This window comes from Polyodon spathula, chromosome 4 (assembly GCF_017654505.1).
Source record: "Polyodon spathula isolate WHYD16114869_AA chromosome 4, ASM1765450v1, whole genome shotgun sequence".
NCBI classification, from domain to species: Eukaryota; Metazoa; Chordata; class Actinopteri; order Acipenseriformes; family Polyodontidae; genus Polyodon; species Polyodon spathula.
The window spans coordinates 75244598-75270844 of NC_054537.1; the positions used below are offsets into that span (position 1 = coordinate 75244598).

General features: G+C 36.9%; 1 protein-coding gene across 1 annotated transcript in view; it reads right to left on the reverse strand.

Annotated features, from left to right (window-relative positions):
* Positions 1-18472: 18472 nt before the first annotated feature.
* The window catches only part of LOC121314852 (zinc finger protein 407-like), a 268813-nt gene continuing 261038 nt past the window's right edge, over positions 18473-26247 (reverse strand). The window contains exon 9 of the mRNA XM_041248568.1: positions 18473-20525. Within this exon, the coding sequence (XP_041104502.1) occupies positions 19213-20525 (1313 nt within the window). The 3' untranslated portion in view covers positions 18473-19212. The remainder of the gene's footprint in view (positions 20526-26247) is intronic.

Genomic DNA, 26247 nt, shown 5'->3' on the forward strand with positions numbered 1-26247 from the left:
GTCATGGGAATTCAGAACAGAAGAATCTCAATGCATTAGACAAAGTTTAAAAAATGACCTTCGCCAAAGGATGGTATTGCTTAGCTGGATTGCACTTGCAAACCCATCTGCTTGTCAGCATGTTTTGAAAGCTTAGTGGCTGGGCTGCCTGATTTTGAACTGATGCCTTCTGGGTTCAAATCACAGTAGTGGCTGGAGAAAGTGACTGATGGTAATGAAAGGGGTTATGTTAGGGTCAGTGTGGGGTGAAACCAGGGACATGAGGTTAAGAAAAACATTTAAAAACATAGACTTACCTTCAAATTTTAAAGTAGCGTTGTGGCAGAGAAAGAACTCTACATGTAAATATTGTGGTGTTTTGTATGTGTTTTGGGGGTGGCTGGCGGGGATGGAGTTAATTCCTGTCCCTGCCAAAAAAAATGTGAGAATGTGGCTGCTCCTTAATAGAATAATTGGTGCTAATTTGGGAGCAGCCACATTCTATAAAAGGAGAGCCCAGGGCTCCCTTAGGGAGAGGGAATTAGGTGAGTTTTTTCTTTGTTCTGGTTGTTGCTGTTTGTTCTGTTCAGTGAAGGTGAAGGTCCAGACAGTAGCTTTTGTGTACATTTATGTATTCTGTTGGTGTCCTTTTGTTTTTCTTTTTTGGGAGGGAGCAACTAAGTCTCCAAGACAACTTGCCCATTGCATATCATGTGGTACACCGTTAGCTGCTCTATAACAGGTGGTAATATGGTTGTATGACTACAGACAGGCGTATAAAAACACCACACGGAGAGGCTTCAATTATGTGAATAATTATATAATATTTTTTTTTTTTAAACATTGTAAAAGTGTGGCTAACAGTGTTAATACACCATTGGCTTTCAATTGCTGCTTTTACAAGGTTGTGACAGACATCAATATCAATGCTTAGGATACAGCTGTCAGCATTTTTTGACAAAATATGTGAATTTTCACAAATGTGTAAACAGGAGCAATTTGAAGATTGTAAGCATTATCCGAGTGTCAACAAAATATTGAAATCTGTTTCCGCCATGAACTAAGGGTGAAGGAGATACAGTACATGTTATTTTATTATTAGTACAGGAGAACTACAATGTATAGATTAATGCCAGGCTCGTTTTCTTCACTCAGTAAAAGACAGAGTGCTGCACTTGCCCCACTTTAAGGGAAAACAGTTCATTAAAGGGACGCTATCAAGCACCTTTTTAAAATCAACATTTCAACATTTTAAATCTAATCAAAAATAAAATTTCAATTAATCACTGAATGTTAATCTTTTTATTTATTTATTTATTTATTTTTTAATTAGTTTGAGATTTTAATATAAACTTACCTGGTCACCATTTTAAAGCTTCCCTAGATACAAACCCTCTTTCTCATATATATAATTATTTTTATTTTTTTTGTGTTAGACTCAAGACCTTGCTATTTAAAGGCACGGTAACAGAATGTGTCTTTAAATGAATGCGGGACATTTTCATTATACAAATGCACTCCTTGTAACAAGGGACATATGATTTAATAGAACATGGTATTTAGATCTGTCAGTGTTTAGATTATTGAATAATCTCCCACTGTTGTATTGCCACAAGCATTTAAAATGAAATGACTGATGACCGCAAAAAAAAAAAAAAGCTGGACTCACCCTGGTCTTTCTGGCATTGACTGGAGCTAAACAGCAGTTGCTTTAACTAGTGTGCAACACTAGAAGTACTCTAGTATCAGTCTATATTAAATACTACATTTCAAAAATTCATTGATTATTGGCTGCCATGTCATTTGGTGAGCCTCAATTAAACAATCATTAATCACCTTAGTGCTCTATTTGGAGGCTTGTGTATATATTATATTACTACATATGAGTTTAAAGGCTGTTATGAAGAGTCTTCTTCTAGCTTTTTAATAAGTGTTTTCTCAGTGCTTGTATGACTAGGAATCATAATATGCTGTGGCAGCATAGCTGTGTGGTGACGTAGGACCAGGAAGAAGGACCGGACACATTACTGGGGAATGGAAGCGCTGATGCTCACGTTTAATTATAAAATAAAAGATTTATACAAAACAAAAACACTTTAACAAAACAAAATGGCACAATGGACAAAACAGACAGACATATACAAACCACAACGGACACTAAACAAACAAGTATCGTGCAGAGCTTTTTCAGCACAAGTAGCGGTTTATAATTCTCTCTCCCATACCTCCTCACTGTACACCCAACTCTGAGCAGTGAATTAATTGTGACTTCCCCGTGCCCACATACCAATACTCTTTAACTCACCCGTGCCACATAACCCAAACTGTACAAAAGAAACCAAACACACGAGGGGCGGGGTGACCCTGTCACATATGCACATGCATGTTTTATGATGTATTTAAAGGCTTTTGTGAAGTCTGCATATTTTTTTCTTCTTGTTTAAAAAAAAAAAAAGTGTTCTCAATGCATTGATAATGTCGATAATTACCTGTTGGATATTAGATTAGTAAATGTCTTGCTGATTGCCCCTCTGGTAAAGGCTTGAACATTTAAGCTCAAATACAGCATGTGTCATTCGGAATTCTGGATGTCTAAAAGTGTACCAGAAAAAGTCTTGGAAATTACATCTCATTTCTCTGATGAACTTTTCAGTGCTTCAAGGTCTTTTTATTTTAATAATTGACTGCAGAGTAATTTACCTGTGGTGGCCCACCACTGCAATCTTTGTATCCGGTCTGCTTGTGTTGTTTACTAGGACAGGAACATTTATGTGATTTCTTAGCACACATGATATGTTTGTCAAACCGTTGCACATGAATGCTTTTGGTGTTTAGGTAAGACTCATCCTAACCAATAACAGGCCTGATCGAATTTCTCAAATTCCAATGCACAGGATGCCAGTTGAGGTGATTAATCATCTTTACCGAACATCAGAAGAGACAACCGAACCCAATACTTAGTATCAAAGCTTTGTATAATTCGATATTAGTTTTACCATGCTGTCGAACATGGATTATTTTGGAGGGTCTGGGACACCAAATTATTATGAAGGGCCCCTACTGTGTTATCAATCACATACAGAATGTTAAGGGCTTCCACGTGTAAACCTGAGCAAATTACACATTGCTCTCATTGGCTGAGGGGACATCGAACCGAATGTGTCCAGACACAAACCTGTTTAAATCTGAAAGAAATGTTTTTAGTTAGGGCTGCTGACTAATCTTATTGGGCCCGATTTTCCACTGTGGGCAAATTGCCTATGTGTTATATTTCCTATGGTGGGGAACTGAATATGTGTTTCCAATAATATACAGTATGTAAATAACAAAATAAAAGATCATTGTAGCTTTTTTAATTGTATGGTCACCAAACACATGTATACTGTCTGGCTGAGACAGGGTGAATGTGTTGTAGAATACTACATGTGATGCACAAATACAGACCATGACACTGCCATTCTGCTTTTATGTTCCAATGATTCATTTCAATGATGGTTTCTTTCCACACAATAGAGGTCCGTAACAAAAGGCATGCAGTGTCTTTTCTAGAGCTTCATTATTTGGTTTCCAGCTACGACTATAGCTAAACCAGAGAGAATACAAGAAAGGCAGTTGTTTATGGTGTGTTGGATATCTGCACCAAAAATGAAAATTGTGGTGTGATATTTTAAAATAACAACAGAGGGCAACTGCAAAATTCATAAAAGGAAACAGAATGGTAGCCACTGGTTTGTTTTCACACAGACCTGTGCTTTGCCCATGGGCACTGCCCTAGCACTGGCACTGTAAAATCACAAGTCATTTGGTATTATATGTCATGTAAATAGTAACACGTCTACAGCATATAGAGTGCTTAGTACAGTTCTTTCAGAAATGGTCAGTTCTTCTATTATATTCACTGTATTATTTCACAGGATATAATGTACCATAGTGCTTCAAACTCTATGTGGCTTTTTTTTTTTTTTTTTTTTTTATTTATATAAAGACTCTTTTGAGAAGATATTTGGCAAAACATTCTTATTTTGGCTTCACATAAATAGTAAATGGGTAACAGTGTGTTTGCACTATGAATCTATAAATATCTATAAATACAATAACAAGTTTTAAATGAATATGTACATTGGTAAATATACAGTACAAATGGGTCTGTGAACCCATTGATTCCAATTATATAAGGATACCGCGGTACAACACAATAGGAATGCAGGGTTTCAAAAAAATCCCCTGGTATAATTAGTGTGGCATATCATGGCACCTTTTATGAGCGTGTCATCTTAAAACTAATGAAGCCAGCTCACAATTATGGCTTATTATAAATGATGTATTGTTTTAGCAGTACACATGAGCCTTCTATTCTAGAACTGGGAAGTCCTTTTTTTCTTCCTGTCTCCTTTCCAGACATTTTCTTCCATACTGCCTTCAGGGCCTGTTCTTCTTTTTCTTTATTCCAACCTGCCCTGAAGGGTCTGTTTCTACAACTATGCTCTGTTATATTATGTTGTTGGCCATATGAATGGCAAATATCTGTACTGTTTGAAATGCATTGTTTTTTGAGGATTACAAATAGATTCCCTGACTGCCTTTTTTCTTTGAGTCTTTTTGAATGTAAGATGTAGGGTAGGTGACTGTACTGTAGTGACCATGCCTAAAGGAATATTTTGGCTCTGGAGCCTGGGCTATTTGAATGTTTGGGGCTACATTTTAATTATATTATTGTTATCCTTATTGCGACTTAAAGAAATGTAAAATAACAAAACAAAAGCAACAAAACACATAAAAATACTGTGATGTAGGTACGAGGTATTAGCGTATATATATATATATATATATATAATATAGATATATATATATTTTATATTAGATCAAGATCATGAAGATCTCTGTAAGGATGCAGGTGCAAGAATTAAGCAAAGGAGATCTTTAAAAAGGTAATTTTCTTATTGATATTGTTCTTATGCTTATAACATTTCACATATTTTCAATATGAGATTGACCTTCTGTAATATGTAATAATAAAAAGAGCATGTTACACTGCAGCATTAAAGTGTACCCATTAACATAGTACTACAAATGCAGATCATGTGCCAGGTCTTCCAAAGTGGTGCAAAAACAGGTTAAAAAAAAAAAAAAAAAAAAAAAAAACTAAACAAACAATGTGTTAAAGATGTTTATTAAATCAAATTCCAAATCACTTCCCTACCCACCATCAGGCTGCCTTTCCAACATTCCTCCATGTCTCCAAACCTCCAAACAGCACCTCTGCCCTTCTGCAGGCCTGTCCCTTATCTGTCCATTAACAAATACAAATATTTAACATATTGCATTGGTCAAATTCAGAGTTATTAAAGAACTTCCAAAAATAAAAGGCCTTTTTTTCTCTCTCCTTTGTTTTTTTTTTTACAGCTGATGCTGTCCCATTTGTACTGCCATTGACATTCTTACAGGGATTGCTTAGGGATTCACGAGCCACAGCCAATCCTACCTTCAGCTCATGGATCAAACTGACACTTGGTCAGTATCAGCAGATTATGAACTCTGGAGTCTGACACCATCGCATTGTTCTTCCATCTAAATATGAACAATAAGGCCCAACAAATCCCACACTGACAGCTTATTCTCCCTTATCACAACTGCCTGGCTTTACTGCACAATTTGTGGTCCTCTCCCCTTGGCTGCAGAATTGTATTGCAGGCTCTGAGGACCTGTTAAGTATCTTAGAAGTTGTCTGTATTATCATGCGGGTAGCTAAGTCCTAATAAGAGTACTGATTTGGTGTTCAAGCTATTCATGCCAGATAAACAGAATGATACATTTTGTTATCCGCTCCCGGGAAGGAACATTGTCACAAGAGGATTGTGCAGAGAGCTTACCCACGGAAATTAACTGGGCACATGGGAGCTCTGCTTCACCTAGGTCCCACGAGGACTATTATTGAGAAGGCCAGTGTAGTACACTTGTTAAAGAAAAACATGCATAGGTGTGGGTGTGTGCACATATATATATATATATATATATATATATATATATATATATATATATATATATATATATATATATATACGGTTTTTTTAAGATAGAAAAAATATTTTATTTGCAGGACATATCGGGCAGCAGCCCTTCTTCAGCTGTTTAAAAAGACACAGTGCAATAAAGTTCTTGTTATTCAACAATTGTAATTATACAAAAAAGCTGTAGTTGGTGTCATGATTATTAGAATAGAATGTTCATTCCCAGAGGTTCCAAAGTTCCCAGACTGAAGATAAACTATCGTCCCTTTTGTTTCCGAGCAACATTTGTTCCATAGCATTGATTGGTCACACAGACTGTGATGTCTTCAGCAGTGTGATCATCACTGTTGAAGTGATGAGTTACTGGAAATTCAGTGGTGTTAATGTAAATGCTTCTTAAGTGTTCTACAAACCGATCCGCAAAACGTTTCCTCAATATGCAATTTGTTGCATTTCTTGCAGATAATGCAGTAGACTATTCCTTTAAGGCACATGTAAAATGTTCCTGAATGTTGAATGAAGATTTAATGCCTCTAAGCTCTGTTTCAGAATGAATGTATTTACAAGTATTACATCGTGGTCTATTACATGAACATGTGCCTTTCAAAGGTTCTCCAGAAGGACAAATAGCACTGTGTACTGCATATTCTATTATATTTTTGTCTCTCTTATATGACATTAAGGGGGGAGTCTTGAAAATAGACGCTGTAGATGTGTCTTGTTGTAAAACTGTAAAGTTTCTTTGCAGAATTGTCTGCATCTTTCTGTTGGTATGGTGGTAAGTGAGGACCAGAGGGATTTTATCATCTGTGTGTTGTATATTGTTATTATATAAAGCATTTTTTATATTTATATTTGAAATGCAGGCTTTAGCCTTAGTGAAGATCTTGTCTGGAAAGCCACAGTTTCTAAAAAACACACACAAAGGTTAATCTTTAAGCCTTTTCTTTTATATGCGAAGTTAAATAGTGTGACGTCAGTTATATATATATATATATATATATATATATATATATATATATATATATATATATATATATATATATATATATAGTTTTACTGGATGGTAAGAGCAAATAGCTGCTTAGTTTGGGTGAATGTAAATACAGTTTTTACAGTATTTAACAAACAAATATATAATGTAAATATAGTTGGTATTTGTGACATCATGCAGTTTATATACATTTAAATAATAAAGCTATTGTGTTGGCTCTTTTTTTTATTAATCTCTTAGTACAAGGGTACTATTATAATGTGTTATTTGCCTGAAGACTGAATAGCATTGTGTCATGGTGTTTTTGGCCTTTATAAAATGCTTTACTCTGAATTAAGAACAAATACAATGAGTAGGACACATTTGTGCAGTTAAATGAGAACCTAAAAGCAAGGTTACCCTGGGTCATCTATGTGTTTGTATTGGCTTGGGTTAAAAAACATGTTGTATCGCCTGTATCTGTACTCATAATTAATTTACCAGAAAATATAACCAAGAAGAAACTACATAAAGATCATCATTAAACAAATTCTCACACTTTTTGAATCCCCTCTGTATACAAAAACTTAAAAAATATTCACTGAAAAATGTATGGTTTCTTCACTCTCTTAAGCATAATTCGCTAGGCATGCAACTGTCTCATGTCACAAGTTATATGGGTTTGGTGGTCTCAGCTTACAGTGTACATTTGTTAAAAGGTTAATCTGTAAGCACGCTAATATTATGCTTAGGGTGCCAATAAAAAAATATAACAAAATCCAATGTTTGCTTTATATTTGAATGCATGGTTAGTAACAGGTGGCCAGTAGAGTGCAAATAGACAAACCTCATGTTTAAAGACTGTAGAGTTATCTTTTATACTGCCCATTGTTCTCTGTAACAGTTCTTGTAACTACAGATGCAGGTGGTCATGAGTGTGCAATGATGTGACTCTTTTCTAAAGACTGAGGTTATCTGTTGTACACCTCTCCTTATGCAAAGTTTAAGACTTCTCAGTCTGTATGTTGCAGGGCGGTACTGTCGAGTTTTACAAAATGGACAATTCTGAAATATGCATATAGGAGAGTTCATTGAATCATTCATTTAAGAAAGCAACATGAGGCAACCAGAATAATTTCACATTTTCCATGATTTTATCTGTCAGAAAGAAATACATTTGCTGTAAAAATGTTTAGTGGTAGAGATTTTTTCCCCAATGCCGTAGTATGGTTTAAAGAGTTCCACCAATGGTTCAGATTTATTTCATTCCACAGTTTCAGAATAATAAGAAGCCCTTTTATTTGCTCAATAACACACGTGAATGTGAAGATGGTACAATCCACTCTTAAGTGGTTGAGGACACTAAAGCTGCCTTACACTGCACCTGCCGTGGAATATTTTCTTGTTTTTTCATTTCATTATTTTAAGTTCTTTGAATTCTTCTTTTTTTCTTAAGAATCTTGTTGTATTTTTAATGTCTTTATTTCAAATGCATTTTTCTATTGTGCTCAGCTTGTACCAAGAGCCACAAAAATAACTGCTATTTCTTTTTAAAGCGTTCTGACGCAGGAAGAGGATATTTTTTGCACATACCTATGCATGAACATGAAGAATATAAGGATTTATAAGAACTCAGGGGGCATTTGCCCCTCAATGTTTCTATTGGCTGGGCTATGATCTTGTCCAACTGCATGCTTGTAATTGGACCTGCAACAGTCATTGCAGTAACATGACTGCCTCTTAGTGATGAAAAGGCTGTGCAATTTAATAGTAGCACGAGGATATCCTTACAGTATTTCACTTTGTAAATCCTGTGTTATAAATCCTTTTCAAACTCACCAATGCCAATGAATGACTTGCCAAGGGAATGAGGTATTTAACCCATACATACCAGGCTTAATAGGTTATCAGTTAAATACTTACTTGGTTAAAACCTGGAAGTTTAATTGGTTCAATTCAGTTATTTAGAGTATGGTTAAAACAAAAGCCAAGGCTACCCTGAATTAACCCATCAGGCCAGATACACAAAGCTTTTTACTCCAGATTAGTATTGCCCTTTTTTCCTGGGAGGAATAATCACAAATTTTAATAAGAAACAACTTCAGACAACTTACTAGCTCTGAAGTTAAAAAATGAGTTATTTATTAGATGCATTGTTCCTTTCTGAAAATAAATCAAATGTGACAATTTGGAGTAAAGAACGACCTATACCTACAAGTGTACAAGTGTACTTGCGAGCTAACCTGCCACCGACGAGCTCTCACACATATTTTATATTCTTCTCTAATTAAAATACCAGTTTTGCTGCATGTTATTGCAGTACAGCCGGTATCCTCAGAGGTGTACCTCAGTACATTAGTGCCATGAGAGGGTTGGGTTTATCCTTTATTTTCACTGTGTAAGTGGCATGAAGATGTAAATGTGTCACTTGCATTTGGATATTACAGACTGTTGTCAAAACTGTAAATGCAGATATGGCCTAGTTAATGCAATCTCTATTCACTAGTGAATTCATACATACTCTCAACAATGTTGTAGAAGTACAACGGAGGTAGTAGAGGGGCACAGAGGCAAGCTGATTCAAGGAGGAATTTTACCTGCACCAGAATGTTAATGCACTGTAAAGCAGTAACAATAGCATTCAGTATAATATGAATTAATACAGGATACAAATCGTACGGTTTTGATTTTTCTGTAGCAGCAACAAATAATGCCTCTGGAAGTTGAAACTCAGGCATCATCCTTAACATCCGTTGTGTTTTGTTGAAAGACTGTTTAAATTTATTTGATTAGACTGCTGGGCTGATCAGATCAAGTATGAGGCTGATCAAATAAAATCTGTGTTCAGCAGAATACATTAAGGATTTCTGTTTAGTAAATGTGGGTGATAGCAGTCATGAAGAGGGCAGGGCTGCTTTAATACAGAGGATCTACTAGAGGAGGGTTGGGGTAATAATTGCGAATGTATAATTTTTACGCTTTTAATTAATTAACACAATCTTACAGTGTAAAATGTGCAGGGCTGTATCTGTGTGTGAAGCACGTCTCACTGGCAGCTTATCTCAGCACCAGTGTATTGGAGAGAAACCATATAGTCTAGGAGACCAGAGGTGAGATTTGAGTCCTCGTTGCAAAGATTTGACCTATTTTTTGTAATTACTATATCATAAGGATAAATTCAACTTGGGTCTCAATGTTTCTGATATCCCCAGTAGGTGATATATCCTTTCACCTACAGGTCTTGGCCACAGAAACACTCTCCAAATGGTGCTGTATTAAATGTTATGTGGAGCCATTGTAGTGAATGCAAGATAGGGGACTTCCTTCAACATTTTGTAAATGCTGCAATCTGGCTAAGGAAGTATATGGAAGACCTGGACAGAGAGCAGTGCAGGACTACATTGATTTTAATATCACAAAAAACTTTGAAGTCTAGTTATGCTAAGCAGATAAAAAGCTGCTTTTGTTTATTCAACTTTTTTCATTTTTAATTTTTTTTTCGTGTTTCCAATTATAATTGTTCCCCCGATTTTCTCCCAATCTGGCATGCCCAATCGATTTTCCCCTCACCGCAGCGTCTCCCCATGCAGCTTAGGAGACCCAAAGATTCAGTGGGTGTCCTCCAATCCCATGACCAAGGCAGCTTCCTTTTTTACCCAGGAACTCAGGAGCGGATGTCAGTGAGCTGTTAACCTCTGGAGGACAAAGGGCAGCTCTGGGTGCCTGGCCAGCAGGGTTCACTGTAGAGCGATGAGCAGAAACAGTCCCTAACGGTTTTGCCTCCCTAACCCACGGGAGCGCCTGTGATAATGCGACACTCCCTTTGAAGTTTCCAGAGAAGACCGGCCTACTTCGCACAGCTAGGACGCGAACCTGCTGTGTATGACTTACCCTGTGCACCATGTGGCTGCACATGTACCATTTTAATGAATGCCAGAACCAAAAGACACCACTGTGATGAACTGTAGGCTTAGGCTACAGAGCAGAACCGAGTTGTAGCCTAGCCCAACTTCTGGTTATTTTACAGCAAAGGAGCACATCATCAAAGTGGGCTTAAATACTAAATAAAATATGTACTAAATTAGTCCCCTGCATTTAATGTTAGGAGAGCAGCCACCAACAAAAGCTAAAAAACAGGCCTTGACAAAACAATAATATTCAGTTCAAGTAAAACTAGGGGCAAAAGCTTATTAGAATAGTATTAGAATCAAAGTTCAATAATTAAAACTCCTAGCTGAGCTGTCTCTGGAAATGTCTATACACATGGAAAGTGCATAGAAATTCATTATTCAGGTGAATGTTCTCAAAGGACGTTTGAGGCTGCCACAGGACTCCCTTCCTCGTGTCATATAATGATTTGGTTCGGAGATGCCTGGCATTAGCACTGTAAGAACAACATAATAACATCAACAGCTCACCACTAATATCAGCAATAGCTGTCTGTCACAAAGACGGCTGGAGTGGGTGACTTCAGACCAGAAACAGAAACCAGGAAACAAACGACAGAGAGGTGGAGATGGGTGGAGCTGAGCAATTGGTACCACTCAACATTGAATAAATGAACAGACAGTCAGAAAATAAAAGGTTGCAAGAGAAACAGAAACGCAGGACACGGCACTGTCGCTAAAACAAAAAAACAAACAAAACACAGTGAGCAGATATTTTTAACTACTATTATTACTCTTCTTATTATTACCTCCGGCTCCAATCCCGTTCTCCACTCACCGAACAAACAACCCCGAGTGAGTGAAAACATGCTGCTTTTATGCAGCTGTACCAAGACGTGATTGTTAATCAATCATTCAATTGGAGTCTCGGTACAACTGCACGTGAATTAATAAAGTGCAATTCCCCGTGCTCACATGTTATTACTTTTTACTTGCACGTGAAGTGCTGTGCAATCCTCATGCCTAAATACAAATATACATTTTAAACACTCGTGTTACACAGACCTGTTTATATCCCGTGTACCAGTGACTATACACCAACATTAACAAACAACACAAAATACACACAGGGGCAGGCACTTTGCCACACTGTCACATAGTGAATGACATTCCTCCGTCCAGGAGGGGGGGTTGTGTAGAGTCCGTGTTTATCCAAAAGAGGTGGGCTGTAGGGGATTCGTTGCGCACTCCATGACCCGGTCCCTTAGAGATACTGGATTCAATAAACAAGAGTTGGCGTGCATAGAAAGAAGGCTCTATCTGAGGAGGCAGAGAGAAGTGGCAACTGGCTCTGGTTAAGGTGGAAAGATTGGGCACCTCAAAAGAGAGGTGAAGGAAGAAGATAGCATCAATGCAAAGGAATGGTTAGCTAAGGTAATGCCATCATCACTGTAAAGCCATCCTGTGGTGTTGTGGGCCATGATGAGGCGCTGGGGAGGCTGCACTTTGTTTGATACCTGGAACCAGTGTCAACGCCATTGTGTGTGCTGATTGGCCAGGCAGGCTGCAAATAGGCTATTATCCCTGAAGACTGCATTACACTTCAGCCATCAACACTGAGCCAATAGGAAAACCACATTATATCGGAAAAGCGCTGAAAGCTCATATATTACAGCAAAGTTACATCTTGGTTCATCCCCACCACCACTATCTCCTTTTATCTTGGCGAAAGCCATGAAATAAATAACAGCTACTCTCATTTAATAAAAATGTGGTTATAGTTTTGTTTGCATTATCTGGGATGAATTTGGAGCTTAGATTCAAAGTCCATTAATATCTGAGCATTTTAGATGATCAGGTAGACCCTGCAATACTTCTGTTTTCCCATAATTGTAAGTGAGTGTTTCAAGATCTCAATGCCTACCACACACTGTTCAGTCTCCAGATCTGTGAGACCTGGCACATTAAACTAGAGACCCATGGTACAACTGTGCCCTGCATGTACAAATACAATGTGTTTAACCATATGTTTGTTGAATATACATTATGCCAAACTGTTTTGCAGCACTGTGCTTCACTATATGGAGAACCAAGAACTAAGGTGTGTTCATAATAAAGTAGCCAGACCCTTTATGTCACACATTTGGGGTGATTATGGATATAGGACACAAACTAAGATTAAGGACACAAATTAATTTACATTTAGCTGGAAAATGGGTCTAGGAAAATGTTAATTCACACAACAAAAATGAAGGCATGTGCAACCATTTCTTTTTTGAGTTGTTGTATGATTTGTATGTTGAATTTATATACAGTGTTTTTTAAATACTTTTCCCTGGTCGTAATTAATTGAAGTGGGCCAAAATAAAGTCACTCTGACTGTACGTCTCTCTTGATGTTTTACAAACATAAAAGCAAACACAAACATTTTCAAATGGAAATAACAAATGTCAGCTCTAATTCTCAGCCTACCCTTGGAACCTTATCTTATTTCTTGTTCACTAACCAAAAGACTGTTCCCCTTAATGACTGACATGTTTAGAAACCAGTGAGAGTACTTTATTATTGATTGTGATTATATTGTTCCTTTTTTTCTTCTAAGGAGCAGGTACAGTACTGGTTTCAATGGGAAAATAATCTGATATTTAATTATGTTTCTTTTTTGACTGTTTTCCTGTCATTAACATATAACAGTAATATATATATATATATATATATATATATATATATATATATATATATATATATATATATATATGAATGAATCAGTGGTTGGAAATCCTGACCTGTGATTGGTTAAAACCTCATCATTGAAGCGAAAATTGCCCTGACATCCTTACACCACCGGACAATAGTTCCCGTCTGTCGTGATTGGTTCACTGTTCACATGATTGGTTCTCCACTGCACTCACAACAAGCAAAATTGGCTAAACACTGATTCTGTGATTTAATACATGAAGAATTACAAAACATACTACAAAAGAAAGATGCTCCAAACGCTAAAGTGTGATTAAAACGTCACTGTCACTGTTTTCTGAATCGACAATATAAACAAATATCACAGCCAGGATATAAACTGGATTATGCAGCAGTCAGCAAGACACATGGGGAGCTGGACGCCATTTTTTACATTTTTTTTAATACCTACCGTATGCGATATGAACTTTTTCTGTTATTTATGTGCTATTTATTTATTTACTTATGCTGTATCAGCTATATTTAAACAAAATATATAAAGCCATATGTACTATCTAACCATGTCTCACTTATTTTCTTGACTGATTCATGTATTAAATATGTACTGCAGACTCAGCCACAGTGGAAAATTAAATGCCCCTCGGGAAGACTATTGTTACCTACAGGGTGCAAGCCTGCGGCTTTGGGCATTATAGTCTCGTCGATAACAACAGTCTTTCCTTGGGTCAGTGATTTTCCACTATAGCCCTCCTATATTATATACTTATATTTCTTATATATATATATATATATATATATATATATATATATATATATATATATATATATATATAGCATATTCGAAAGATAAACAACATTAGGAGAGGAAAAGGTCTAGGAACAGAGGAGTCTTGGCCAAGGTTATACAAATTCCAATTGAGATAGGGCCTCTTATTCAATTCACTGCAGGCTGTTGAAGCTCCTAGATTCTGAAGTAAAAAAGCATCCGTATTAATCTCCAAAATATATAACTTTTGATTTTCGAACATGTTGTTACAAAGAAATTGAGCCTGCAATTCCCATTGTTTGTTGTAAATACAGCAATGTCACATATAAACAAAATCCAAGACTTTTGATTAGCCATGTCCCCTCCCCCTCCCTCTGTTCCCTGTGCCCTTCCGTCTCTCCAATTATAAAACAGCACCAGGTTTTCATCAGCCATCTCCATGTCTCCAAATGGCTTTTCAGTGTCAGGCCTGTCAGGAAATTAACTCATCATGCAGTGACAGCTGCTAATTTTTTCCCCTTACATGTCAGTTGGATCGGCTGCTGAAGCTAATAATGAATCACCAATCCCTGATTAGAAGGTGCTTCTGAAAAACACAACTGTGATCTGGGCTAACTTTTTTTTTCTGTGTATAAAATTATATAATTCCAGGGAGAAGGAGAAAAGAAAAGGACTGAATTCCTCGATGAGATGAAACAGGGAGTGAGATGTGTGCCATCTTAAATTACAGGCTACTATTACACAATAAAATAAATGGAAATTCACAGCCCTTTCCCCCCTGCAATTGAATGACTTTAATCCACTCACTAGAAGCCAACATAATATTATTGCATTCCATAGCTGCCCTTTTAATGGAAGCATTTGTTTCAGGTCAGGTCCTTTGATGCCTATGTATTACTATATTTACCCTGATCCTTATAATCATACTTTTGGTATTTTTTTATTTAAAGCATCCAGTTCCCACACAGAGAGTAGCTCCTATTAATCAAATACTCGACTTTGATATCTCTAATACCGTTCGTTAGATCACAATATTCTCCATGGAGACTGCTACTGGGAAAGGTGATCTGTACAACTTACATCTGGCATCTGCCCAATCTGCCCTTGGTCTTGCACTGTAATTGGATGCAAATTAGACGGCACATTATTTTAATGCCTTTTTTCCTGTAGTTTGCTGTAGGAGCTGGATTAGCAGCACTGAATGGTAGCCACAGATCAGGGAGATCATATACTGTATGAAATATGTATAACACTACCATCCAACCATGTGTCCCAATACTTGTTGCTATATTAGTGAGAAGCTGATCCCAAAGTCAACTGTAGGCAATGTTGTGGCCAAATACTACAGAAGTTGCTTCCCCTTCCTGGTTGACCTGTGAAGACTTTACCAATTAACATTTCTATTTTTGCTTAAAATATGTGCTATTAAATAAAATAAAATAAATAAATAATACATTAATATCTGATTACAAGTGAAAACATACAGAAGTAACACAATTGCCTGGTGCTGTATCCACATAAACATCCTCACAGCTCAGTGGTAGTGATGATTTGTACGTTTATGCAGTGGGATTTAACAAAGAAACTACTCCCATAATGGCATAGCCAAACCCTAAATACCCGAGTGCTCTAGAGAGTTGTATTTAGCACAGCTACTGTAGATCAAGCTGTACAAACCTACAGGAGGAAATGAACACACTGAATACTAAATATACTAGGACACGTCTAGTAAATCACCATCTCTCACAAGTAAAATGTTGGTTTGGCTGTTATATCTGTAAAGTTATTAGCCTTTGCTGGGAACTTAAATGTTTGCTTGGAGCTATTGGTGAGCTATAGAAGTGTATTACTCACCTGACTCACTGCATGGAATTAAATTAAATGAATTCTCTTGAGGAAAACCGCAGTACTTTGCAAGCCTTTTGTCAGTACTTCAAATTGCCATTATGTGCACACAAAGGGATTTAAAAAGACTGCTGTGTTTTTTGGTTGGGTTTGTCTCTTTTCTATTTATTGTTGGCCAGCTGAAATGTGCAGAAAATTTTGACTGGTCTCTCCCTTTAAGAGAAGCATTACATCACCTTTGAAAACAAAATACAACAACTTGCATTAAAGGCAAAGCGATTTTAGGCAGATCGATGTGGTTCTACTTAGAAAGTACAATGTGTAAGGCATACAGCATGTGGTGTTTTTTAGACCCTGCAATTGCTAAACAGTTCAAGGTTGCATCCATTTGTAACTCAGTCATTGTTGTCTGGCAGCATGTGTATGATAACAATGATAAAAGGCAGAGAGTGTCTGTGAGAATGCTTAATGCCCCACATTTCACCTCTTTGTTAATAAACATTTTTAGTATTTGAAAAACTAAGCTAGTCTTACATGTTTTACAGTTACATGATCTGCACTCATCCATTCCCAAAAGTCTGCATACTGCATTGAAATCTACAGTACAGCCAGTGGAAGACAGACTACAGCCTGCAAGTCTTTCCAATGCATCTGCGAGCACATGAGCACCCCGAACACAACCTTTATGCAGCAGGCTGCTTCTCTGGATGTGTGTACAATCAGATGTTCTCGTTTGACACTGCAAGCTACACTGGTTTTATGAAGGATTAAATGCCACCTGAGACATATTTATCCTACATAAATCACTAATGGTAAACTGCAGCATGTCTATGTCAACACCCCCTACTGCAGCCGAAAGGTTAACCATCCAGACTGTGCCTGGTGCAGCTGTAGGGGGTTAGCAGAGATGCACATAGAGAGAACCCAAGGAGAACAGAGGCAGCATGTTTACTGTTAAGATACAACACATTATGATGCTAATGAAACGGTCAAACAGGAAAAAAAGTTAGTATTATCACATAAAGAAGTATGGGTAACGACAAACACAAGGTAGCTGTATGAAAAATATTCTCCACAAATCACATCACTGATTTTAAAATTTGAACGAGACATGATTTTGGCTTTGTTATATCCAAGGTCATTTGGGTTTACTTTGTCACCCTTTTTCTACCAGTGCAACACAGTTATCAAATCTGACAGAAGAAACGGTTGTGTTAGAGTCTGATTCTGTACTATACTGTACTAATGTACTGTATATTGGTCTGAAAACAAAAATGGAGTCTGCAATTTTGACCCTTCTGAAAAAATAAAAATGTTTAATTTTTTATTTTTTTTTAAGGAGTTAGTTATTAGAAAGAGAGCAGTGAAGAAAGAAAGAGAGGAGATGGGTGTTTCCCTCTGTCTTGATGGCTAAGTACTGGAAACACTAGCACTTGGTTTCTTTAAAAGAAACATTAAAATTCTCTTTTAAAATAATATTGCAATTTCAATATTCAAGCAGCAGAAGATAAGTAAACCTCCTTTTAAACTAAAAAAAAATCTGTGGTCCATTTGGACTGGTCATTGTCATATATCCAGCTGCTAGATTCAAACAGTGGGATTAAAGCTGCTAATTTTGTGTCTGTGTAGTAAAATGATCCCTGGAACAATCACACTTAGGGGGAAACTTCTATATGGTAAAAGGTAGTTTCTTTTACATCATGTGCCAAATATTTTACAGGCTTATATATGGCAAGCAAGTAACACTGTTAAACACATACTGTTCCTTTTTTCACAAGATCATTTTCACCTTTCACATCACCAAAGTACATTGTTGTGAAATATCAATTTTCATTTTACATTTATATCATATCTTATTCTTATAGTGAAGCCATATTTTTTAATGAATAAAAGTATATCAGGGAATATATAACGCCGACACCAAAGAATAATATTTTAGGATAACATTGCAAATGCTTGTGAGACAACACTGCTTTAAATGAGAAAGCAAGTTTTCACAGAGTGTAATGGAGGATTTTGAGGTAAATAATGAAGAGTGCACTGACCATTTTCACATACAGTACCAAAAACATGAGAAAATATGTATTCTTTTGTGTGAAAAGAGAGTAACAAGAATCATGGTATTCAACTCAACAGTTCTTTATTGATAACTGATAAAAAAAAAAAAAAGCACTGAACTGCAAAACTATTAAGTAGCACTAACACATAACTCAGCAAAACATGTTATCACCTTCCAGGCAGACTACCACTGCATTAAAGCATTTCATTTTAAAAGTTTTATAAACAGTCCAATCTGCAACAACCCCCCCCCCCCCCCCCCCCCCCCCCCCCCCCCCAACAACAAAATGCATCCTTTAACTGCAAATCTTACATGAAAACAAATCAATATGCGAGACGGAACCAAGAAAAGCTAAAAAGTATTATTTGCTGCTACTAAAAAAAAAGCTTAAGCAATACCACCTGTATTTGAAACATGACTTTAATACCCAAGCATTTATTTCCAGCCACGTTTAATAAATATTTTATTCCTTATTTTAATGTGGCGATCTTGATAGCACAGAAAATGTTACCACTGTCAACAAGGTAAAATCATAAAATATTTAATTTAAGTTTTGCCAAGAAATTGATATATAATAACCATGTACTTATTGGGTTAAGCTGCAGTATACATATGATTTTGACTTTTTTTTTTTTTTAAGTACAAACAGACAATTGTTTCACTACACCATTCTTTCTTGTGTTTACATTAAGCTTCTTCCAGTTGTAGTTTGATGCACACCCAAGCATTTGACAGTCACTTATTAGTTTGTAGACATTTAATTCCATAACTCGTACCATCCCTCTTTGAAGTTGGATGCCACTGCTTACAAATATAAACTGTAAGATATCCTGAGTTACGTTCACGGATATAGGGTTAGAAAAAAAAATGTCTTCAACATTATTAGATTATCTCTGACATTCTATCATCAAATTTATGCAATGACCATTGTAATAAAATGCTGAAAAAAAGTTATCATTGTATATTATGTAGTCGTCTTGTCAGGAATCACATTGCACTCAAGTACTTTCTGCAGGCTGCCTTTCCTCAGCTTCCACTTCTTGCATGCTATCAGTGCGCTCATCAATCACATGTTCTTGAAAGGTACTATCTGTGTAAACTACCATGCCTTCTAATTGCTCTTCAACCACTCTGGTAGCTGCAGCACTGGTTTCCATCTCTTCGCCGATCATGCTCTCCTCTTCCATCTGATACACTGTCTGCGGACATGGGCTTTCCTCTTGGTCGTTTTGTGAGTACATAGTTCCCTCAACCTGCAGAGTGGAGTCATCTAATTCTGTTACAATATAATGTGTGTTTCCATCAGAGAAGTTCTGACCAGTGTTTTGAACCATGGCTTGCGCTACTCCTTCTGTGACAATGATCATCTCCCCATTTGAGCTGACCAAGCGATGATTGGGGACTTCGATTTCGTGGCCTCCTGCCTCTTGCATTATGATCTGCTGACCTTCTCTTGACATCATGTGGACTGTCCCTTCATCATTGACGATGACCTGCGTCACCCCAGCAGCCATGTCACACATAGCAAGCTGCAGAACCTCTTGGACCATATCCTTGTAGGCTTTTGGAGACGACTCTTGAAAAGTGGGTACTGATGATGACTGCACCACTTGGGTTACCCCCTCCATGGGTTCTGTGTTGTCCTGCATTTCATGGAAGACTTGCATTTCTTCAGTCACAGTCTCACTGGCCACTTCAGTTTTTACCACCTCGCTTTCATATCCCTCTGGCACAGATTCCTCGTGATGTGCCTCTGCAGTGTTCTGCTGTTCTTGATGGTCTTGTGCCTGTCCCAACTCTGTGACAGCACAAAAAAGAGTATCCAGTGCTGAAGATGAACAAGATGTATGGACTTCCTCTGCTGCTAGCATTTCCCCACAGGTTGCACCTTCTACAGGGGCTTCAACCACCACGACCTGGGTGGTGCCTGCCGGTAGCTGAATCTGACTTGGAATCATGCTGCTCATACAAGTTGCGACCCCACTGGTGGAAATGACTTGACCATCTTCTGTGATGTGGACCACTTCTGCTACCTGGCCAGCCATTGCCAGTGTCTGAAGGGTTGCTGCTGCAGACTCCTCCATTGAGGAATCGATTGAGAATTCTCCTCCATATCCTTCAGGAAACCCTTGAATGATGATGACTTGTTGAACAGACTCTTCCTGGGATTCTTCCTCTTTCCTGGAGATCCTCAGCACTCTTTCCTTGACTGGGGAAGACTCTTCTGCAGCTGCTGTAAATGGGGTGTCTGTTTCTACAAAGGAGGCTCCATGGCCTTTAAGACGACACTCAAAAGATTTGGAAACGATACCTGAAAGACAAAATAAGTAGAAGTTGAAGGTCTTTGTACATTTCTTGTTTTCAATACACATACTTGTTGAGTTTGACATATATATATATATATATATATATATATATATATATATATATATATATATATATATATATATATATATATATATATAAAATAATATATATATATATAAGGAGCTTTTTCAAAAAGGAATAAAAAGGAAGTCTGATAATAAAAAGGTGTGACATAGTGATAGTGATTTCTTTCATAAATCGTATATGTTCTTATGTTTTAAACAATGATTGAATTAAACATCTTCAGCATGAAACCTTTTGAAAAAGGCCACACAGCATGGCTATAACCATTTATGCCTGATAAGTAGAATTCTTGATATGTTTTGTTCTTATATGCAAGGCAAGCTTTAAATGTATCTCACCAAATTAATTTAAGCTAGTGTTATTCTAGCAAGGGGACATTATTTATTGACAGTGAAAACAAGGCTTTTGAGAATGAAATCAAAGTTGCCATGATTAGTACAAACATACACACACATTTACATAAAATCCTATTCAGTCCTTTATAAATCATATTAATGCTCCTCATCCAAACTCTTTCCATGTAAATCCTCAGATATGTTGATATCCAATATTGAATCCAAATACGCTAGCTAAACACTTTTAGTAAATGGTGGCCCATTTTGACTACATTTACAACCTCACCTGCAGGACACACTTTTATGCAAATATTCACTCTAAGCTAAGCAGCAAACCTTATTTTCAGAAAACTGGTTACATCTGCACCTTTTTTTCTATGCTGAGCCCTGTGAAGTGGCTGGTTAGCAAAAGGAGCAAGAGTAAATGTTTTGTAAAGTCAAATATTTCCCTTCTGTTCATGCTTAGGGTTCTAAACTCAGCTGGATTACAGTACAGATAGATTTGGCATCCCCTGGGGTGTGCAGATATCAAATGAATCCCTTGTAGCTTTGATAATTATGCTGTCCAAAGTGCTGACTTAATCTGTTTAACTTCAGAGGTGGGTTAAGTCACTTCCCTGGCCATACAAGTAAACTGCGTGGGTAAATAGTGTTGTCAGAGGGACGTGATGAAGCTTAACTACACCAACATCTTAACCTCAGCACTGAGCTTGACCCAAGCTATTCCACCACATTTCATAAATGTGATTGCGAGTCCGTCTCTCTCTTTTTTTTTTTTTGATTCAGCAATTTAATAACTTCAAGTGCTGTCACGGCTGCTTGAAAAACAGCTCCTATAAAATGTAACAGCCTCAATCAAATTGTGAAGATTTGCTCACTGAAGATTCCTCTATATTAGCCTTCATGAATTAATGCTGAAATATGCAGAAGTTCAAGAGTCACTAGAACTATAATGTGAAACAGTGATTTACTAGAAATATTTTCTAGCTTGAGAAAATATCTCTGACTGACTTCTTCAAATGTTTACTCCTATTAGTCAATCACTATAATGGAATGTAATGGGCTTGATGTGGCACTGATAGAAAAAACAACCTTCATGAAACCTATGGTAAATTACACCGGAGTCCTATGTCTTATTCAAACACACATTTTAAAGCTGCCGTGTCCCGCAATCAAATTTCAGTAAATAAATAAATAAATAAATAAATAAAAAGCACAGTGTACAGTGTGCTCTGCGAAATGCTTGCATGTAGCATTGTGATAGATTATAATCCAGAAAAATTCAATAGAGCAAAACTTTTAATTCTACGGCATAGTAGCAATGTAACTGGAATACCATGGATTGTTGAAAAATTATAACAAGATTTATACAAACTGTCCCATCTATAGTGTTTTGGGATGCTACAGAATGCACATTTACATGTGCTTTTTTATGACAAATGTTACAATAAAAAATGAAGTCCTCCATTAGATTGGATCATTTGATGTACAAATAAACAAGCGAACATGACAACAGAAACATCATCAGGTAGCAGCATGCAAACTACCCATCTTAGACATGTAAATCCATGAGTGACTATGTTTATAACAGAAAAAAGGGACTGGCACACTTCTGACATACCTTTGTAATATGATGACAATTTCTGATTTTTTATAGGTGTGGCTATGCTAAATTGGTACAGTTTAATGAAAGTTACAACTGAAATACATTTGGGACATATGGAATACTAAAATATAAAATACATTTACTGTTAACCATATAGCAAAGGAAAACAGCACAAAATACATTCATAGGCAACCTATTACGATTCACTTCAATGATGTGATGTGTGTATGTACTGTACATTTAGCACATACTGTTTTTGTCTCTGAGGCAAATCTCACTACTAAAGACTTCTTTGAAAAATTTAGCTTTCAGCATGTAGCATTCTGCCTGTTCTAAAGACACAGTATTTCTAGTATTTCTAGGCTATAGCCTACCCTATTGAACATGGTCCCAATCCTCTCTCAGAGAAAGACTGAAATTGAACCATCAATAAAACTTTATTTTTTTTTTTTTTTTTTGCAAAAGCCGTTTTCACACACATCTGCTCTGGAGAAGATTGCAGGTGAGATCTCATCATTAGTCTGGGTGGGCTTTTATGAAACAGACTGCAGATATACAGTACAGTAGGCAGTGGCACAGATTACAGACAAATGTGTGTGTGTGTGTATAGCACTCACTGTTACAATTATTGTACTACCACATTGTTAATGTTTTCTCTAAGGGTTAGACATTACAACAATTTAAATTATATAAACTAGGGCTTTAATTCTGGGCGATTATATTTCAAGACTCTGGCTGATTACTGTTTATAAGTCCATAAAAGAAAGCAAAAATTCAATATATGGCAACACAGTATCGGTATATTTTTATGGATTAAAATGATAATTGGCTTAAAATAACAGTAGCTATAGATTTTACAAGGAAAAACATTTATTGTAAGCCTGTTCCTTGTAATGCCAGGGAACAGTTTATTAAAACTGAGAGTTTATTTTAAATAGATATTCATTAAAATCACCCTTTCAAGCACCACAAAATATTTTCAAAAATGTATGCCTGCACCTTTAAGACAAGTCAAGGATTTTGGAATGAGACATAGTTGTGCTTTTTTTTTTGCAGTTATATGAAGTTTAAAGTCATTTAAAAAAAAAAAAAAAAAAGTATTTGACAAAATAGTGCATTATGTACAATTCTCACTTGCTAAAAGTTGTCAATCTTAATGAGGTCTAAACAGCTTATGCATGTATTAAAAAGTAGTTAGACAAAAAACCCTGAGTACCTAGGGCCTCATTTACGAAAGGGAGCTAAACTTTGTGGTGCACGATAATTGCAATTAGTGTGTACGTTAATGATTTCCATATTTACTATTGCAGTTGTATTCATTATTGCATGAAATAGTGGGCATATTATGGTGCACTAATTTTATTGTGCCATACTATGGTAATCAGAATGAATATGTGATTTGTATGGTAATGCAGGATAATGTACTTAAATGAGCATCCAGCTCAGAATAATGAGATGAGCTATATTCACATGGTATTTACTAAAGGGCGTTAAATTTAGAGCACAAATTAAAGTGATCATTTATTAGTACGTATGGGAACCAGGCAGGCTTTAACCACTGATAGGGGCGCTATTTTTCTGGCCTGAAAACTAGTGATGTGCAGTTCGATTATTTTTACTGACTCGACTCATTTATACGCTCAGTTTAGTGAATCAATTCAACAGATTTGTTCGTTTGATTCACTGATTCACTAACGCAAAATAAATACATCTTGCTGAATTACTTGGTTATGAAAAATGAGAAAATCTGGCAGCAAGGGCCATTTAAGTTAAGATTATTCACTTGGTGGGCCGCACTGTAAAAAATAATAAAATATACACACACATACACACACAGTAATGTACGTGAAAATGCCTATATAAAAATTGTATGTAGGCCATATACTCAAGGACATTTTATTTCAATGGAAATCTCAAATAGTAAAAAAATACAACAAAAAAAAAATGATGTCAGATGCTAAATCTCAATATTTAACTTCTATTTCAAAATACAATGTTTTTAACAGTGCTGAAAAAAAGATACTGACAAGCTGAGAAAATGTGAAATATTAAACAGTACTGCTATGAAATGCACCTTTGTATGACTTCTGTCCGGACATTTGGCACTGCTTTTCTGGCCCACTTGATAACAATGCTCACTATGTGTTCTAATTCTGCAACGTTTCCACATTATGCCTGTTGATGCAGAATCCTGGGTAAGAAAATTGGTACTTCTGCCTTTCTTTCTTTCTTTTTTCCAACTAGCCAGTCCACTCTTTTGTCCAGTCATATGATGCACTCTCTGTTGTAATCCCAGTTACTTTCTTCCAAGGTAATTCTGCACTTCCCAAGGTAATTCTCTACAGCACTGTCTAAGTCAAAGGGGTTTCAGTCAAAGGGGTTTCGGTCTGTGATTCAGCCTCCCGACAGTAGATGGCATCAAACCAACTCGGGACTTCCCTTACCAAGATCTCGTGACCATGGCAAAAGTCATCTTTTGAGGGGCGGCACCTTGGTGAGGGGCGGAAGTACGAGTATGTAAATTCCAGCCACTGGAGTCAAGTGAAGGCTAAGGACACTTGTCGGTTGGGGATTGGTGTTCCACTGATTACAGAGGCGGGATGTTACATACTAAAGGGAACGTACTACTGTGTTCGGGGTTGGTCCGAAGGTAAAATAGGCGGAGTAACAGGTGGAGGGAGAGACTAGTTTGGAGCAGCGGGATTTTTGAAAATTTCTTTTGTCTTTGTTTTGTTCATGTCCGGTACGCCACGAAGACGATTAAGGAAGAGTTAAGAACATAAGAAAGTTTACAAACAAGAGGAGGCCATTCGGCCCATCTTGCTCGTTTGGTTGTTAGTAGCTTATTGATCCCAAAATCTCATCAAGCAGCTTCTTGAAGGATCCCAGGGTGTCAGCTTCAACAACATTACTGGGGAGTTGATTCCAGACCCTCACAATTCTCTGTGTAAAAAAGTGTCTCCTATTTTCTGTTCTGAATGCCCCTTTTTCTAAACTCCATTTGTGACCCCTGGTCCTTGTTTCTTTTTTCAGGCTGAAAAAGTCCCTTGGGTCGACACTGTCAATACCTTTTAGAATTTTGAATGCTTGAATTAGGTCGCCACGTAGTCTTCTTTGTTCAAGACTGAACAGATTCAATTCTTTTAGCCTGTCTGCATATGACATGCCTTTTAAGCCCAGAATAATTCTGGTCGCTCTTCTTTGCACTCTTTCTAGAGCAGCAATATCTTTTTTATAGCGAGGTGACCACGATCTGTTTTGGATTTTTACCCCTGCACTCCCTCCCTCACGCCGTTTTGTTTTCTTTTTGTTATTTAATTTTTTTGTTGCTGTGTACAGAAAATAAAAATAAGTTATTTTATTTCTGTACACATAAATTACTGTCTGGACATTCCATTTAATACACTCTCGCCTCACAAGCACTTTCCAGAAAAACCTTTTGTTGACTCCATAGCTTCTTTCATTTCCAGTAATCTCAGAATTCGCGCTTTGTGCCGCGTGTCATAGTGACGTTGTATGTTAGAATCTTTCAGAACTGCAACCGTCGCACTGCAAATCAGACATATTGCCTTGTAGTAAAATAAATAGTTTAAACAAGCCTTCGCTTTGCCAAGCTAATCAAAATGATGTGTGTTGTGCACGTGAGGAAACGGATCCTGGGTGCTTTTTGATTGGCTATTTTACTACCTCTGTGAACTGGC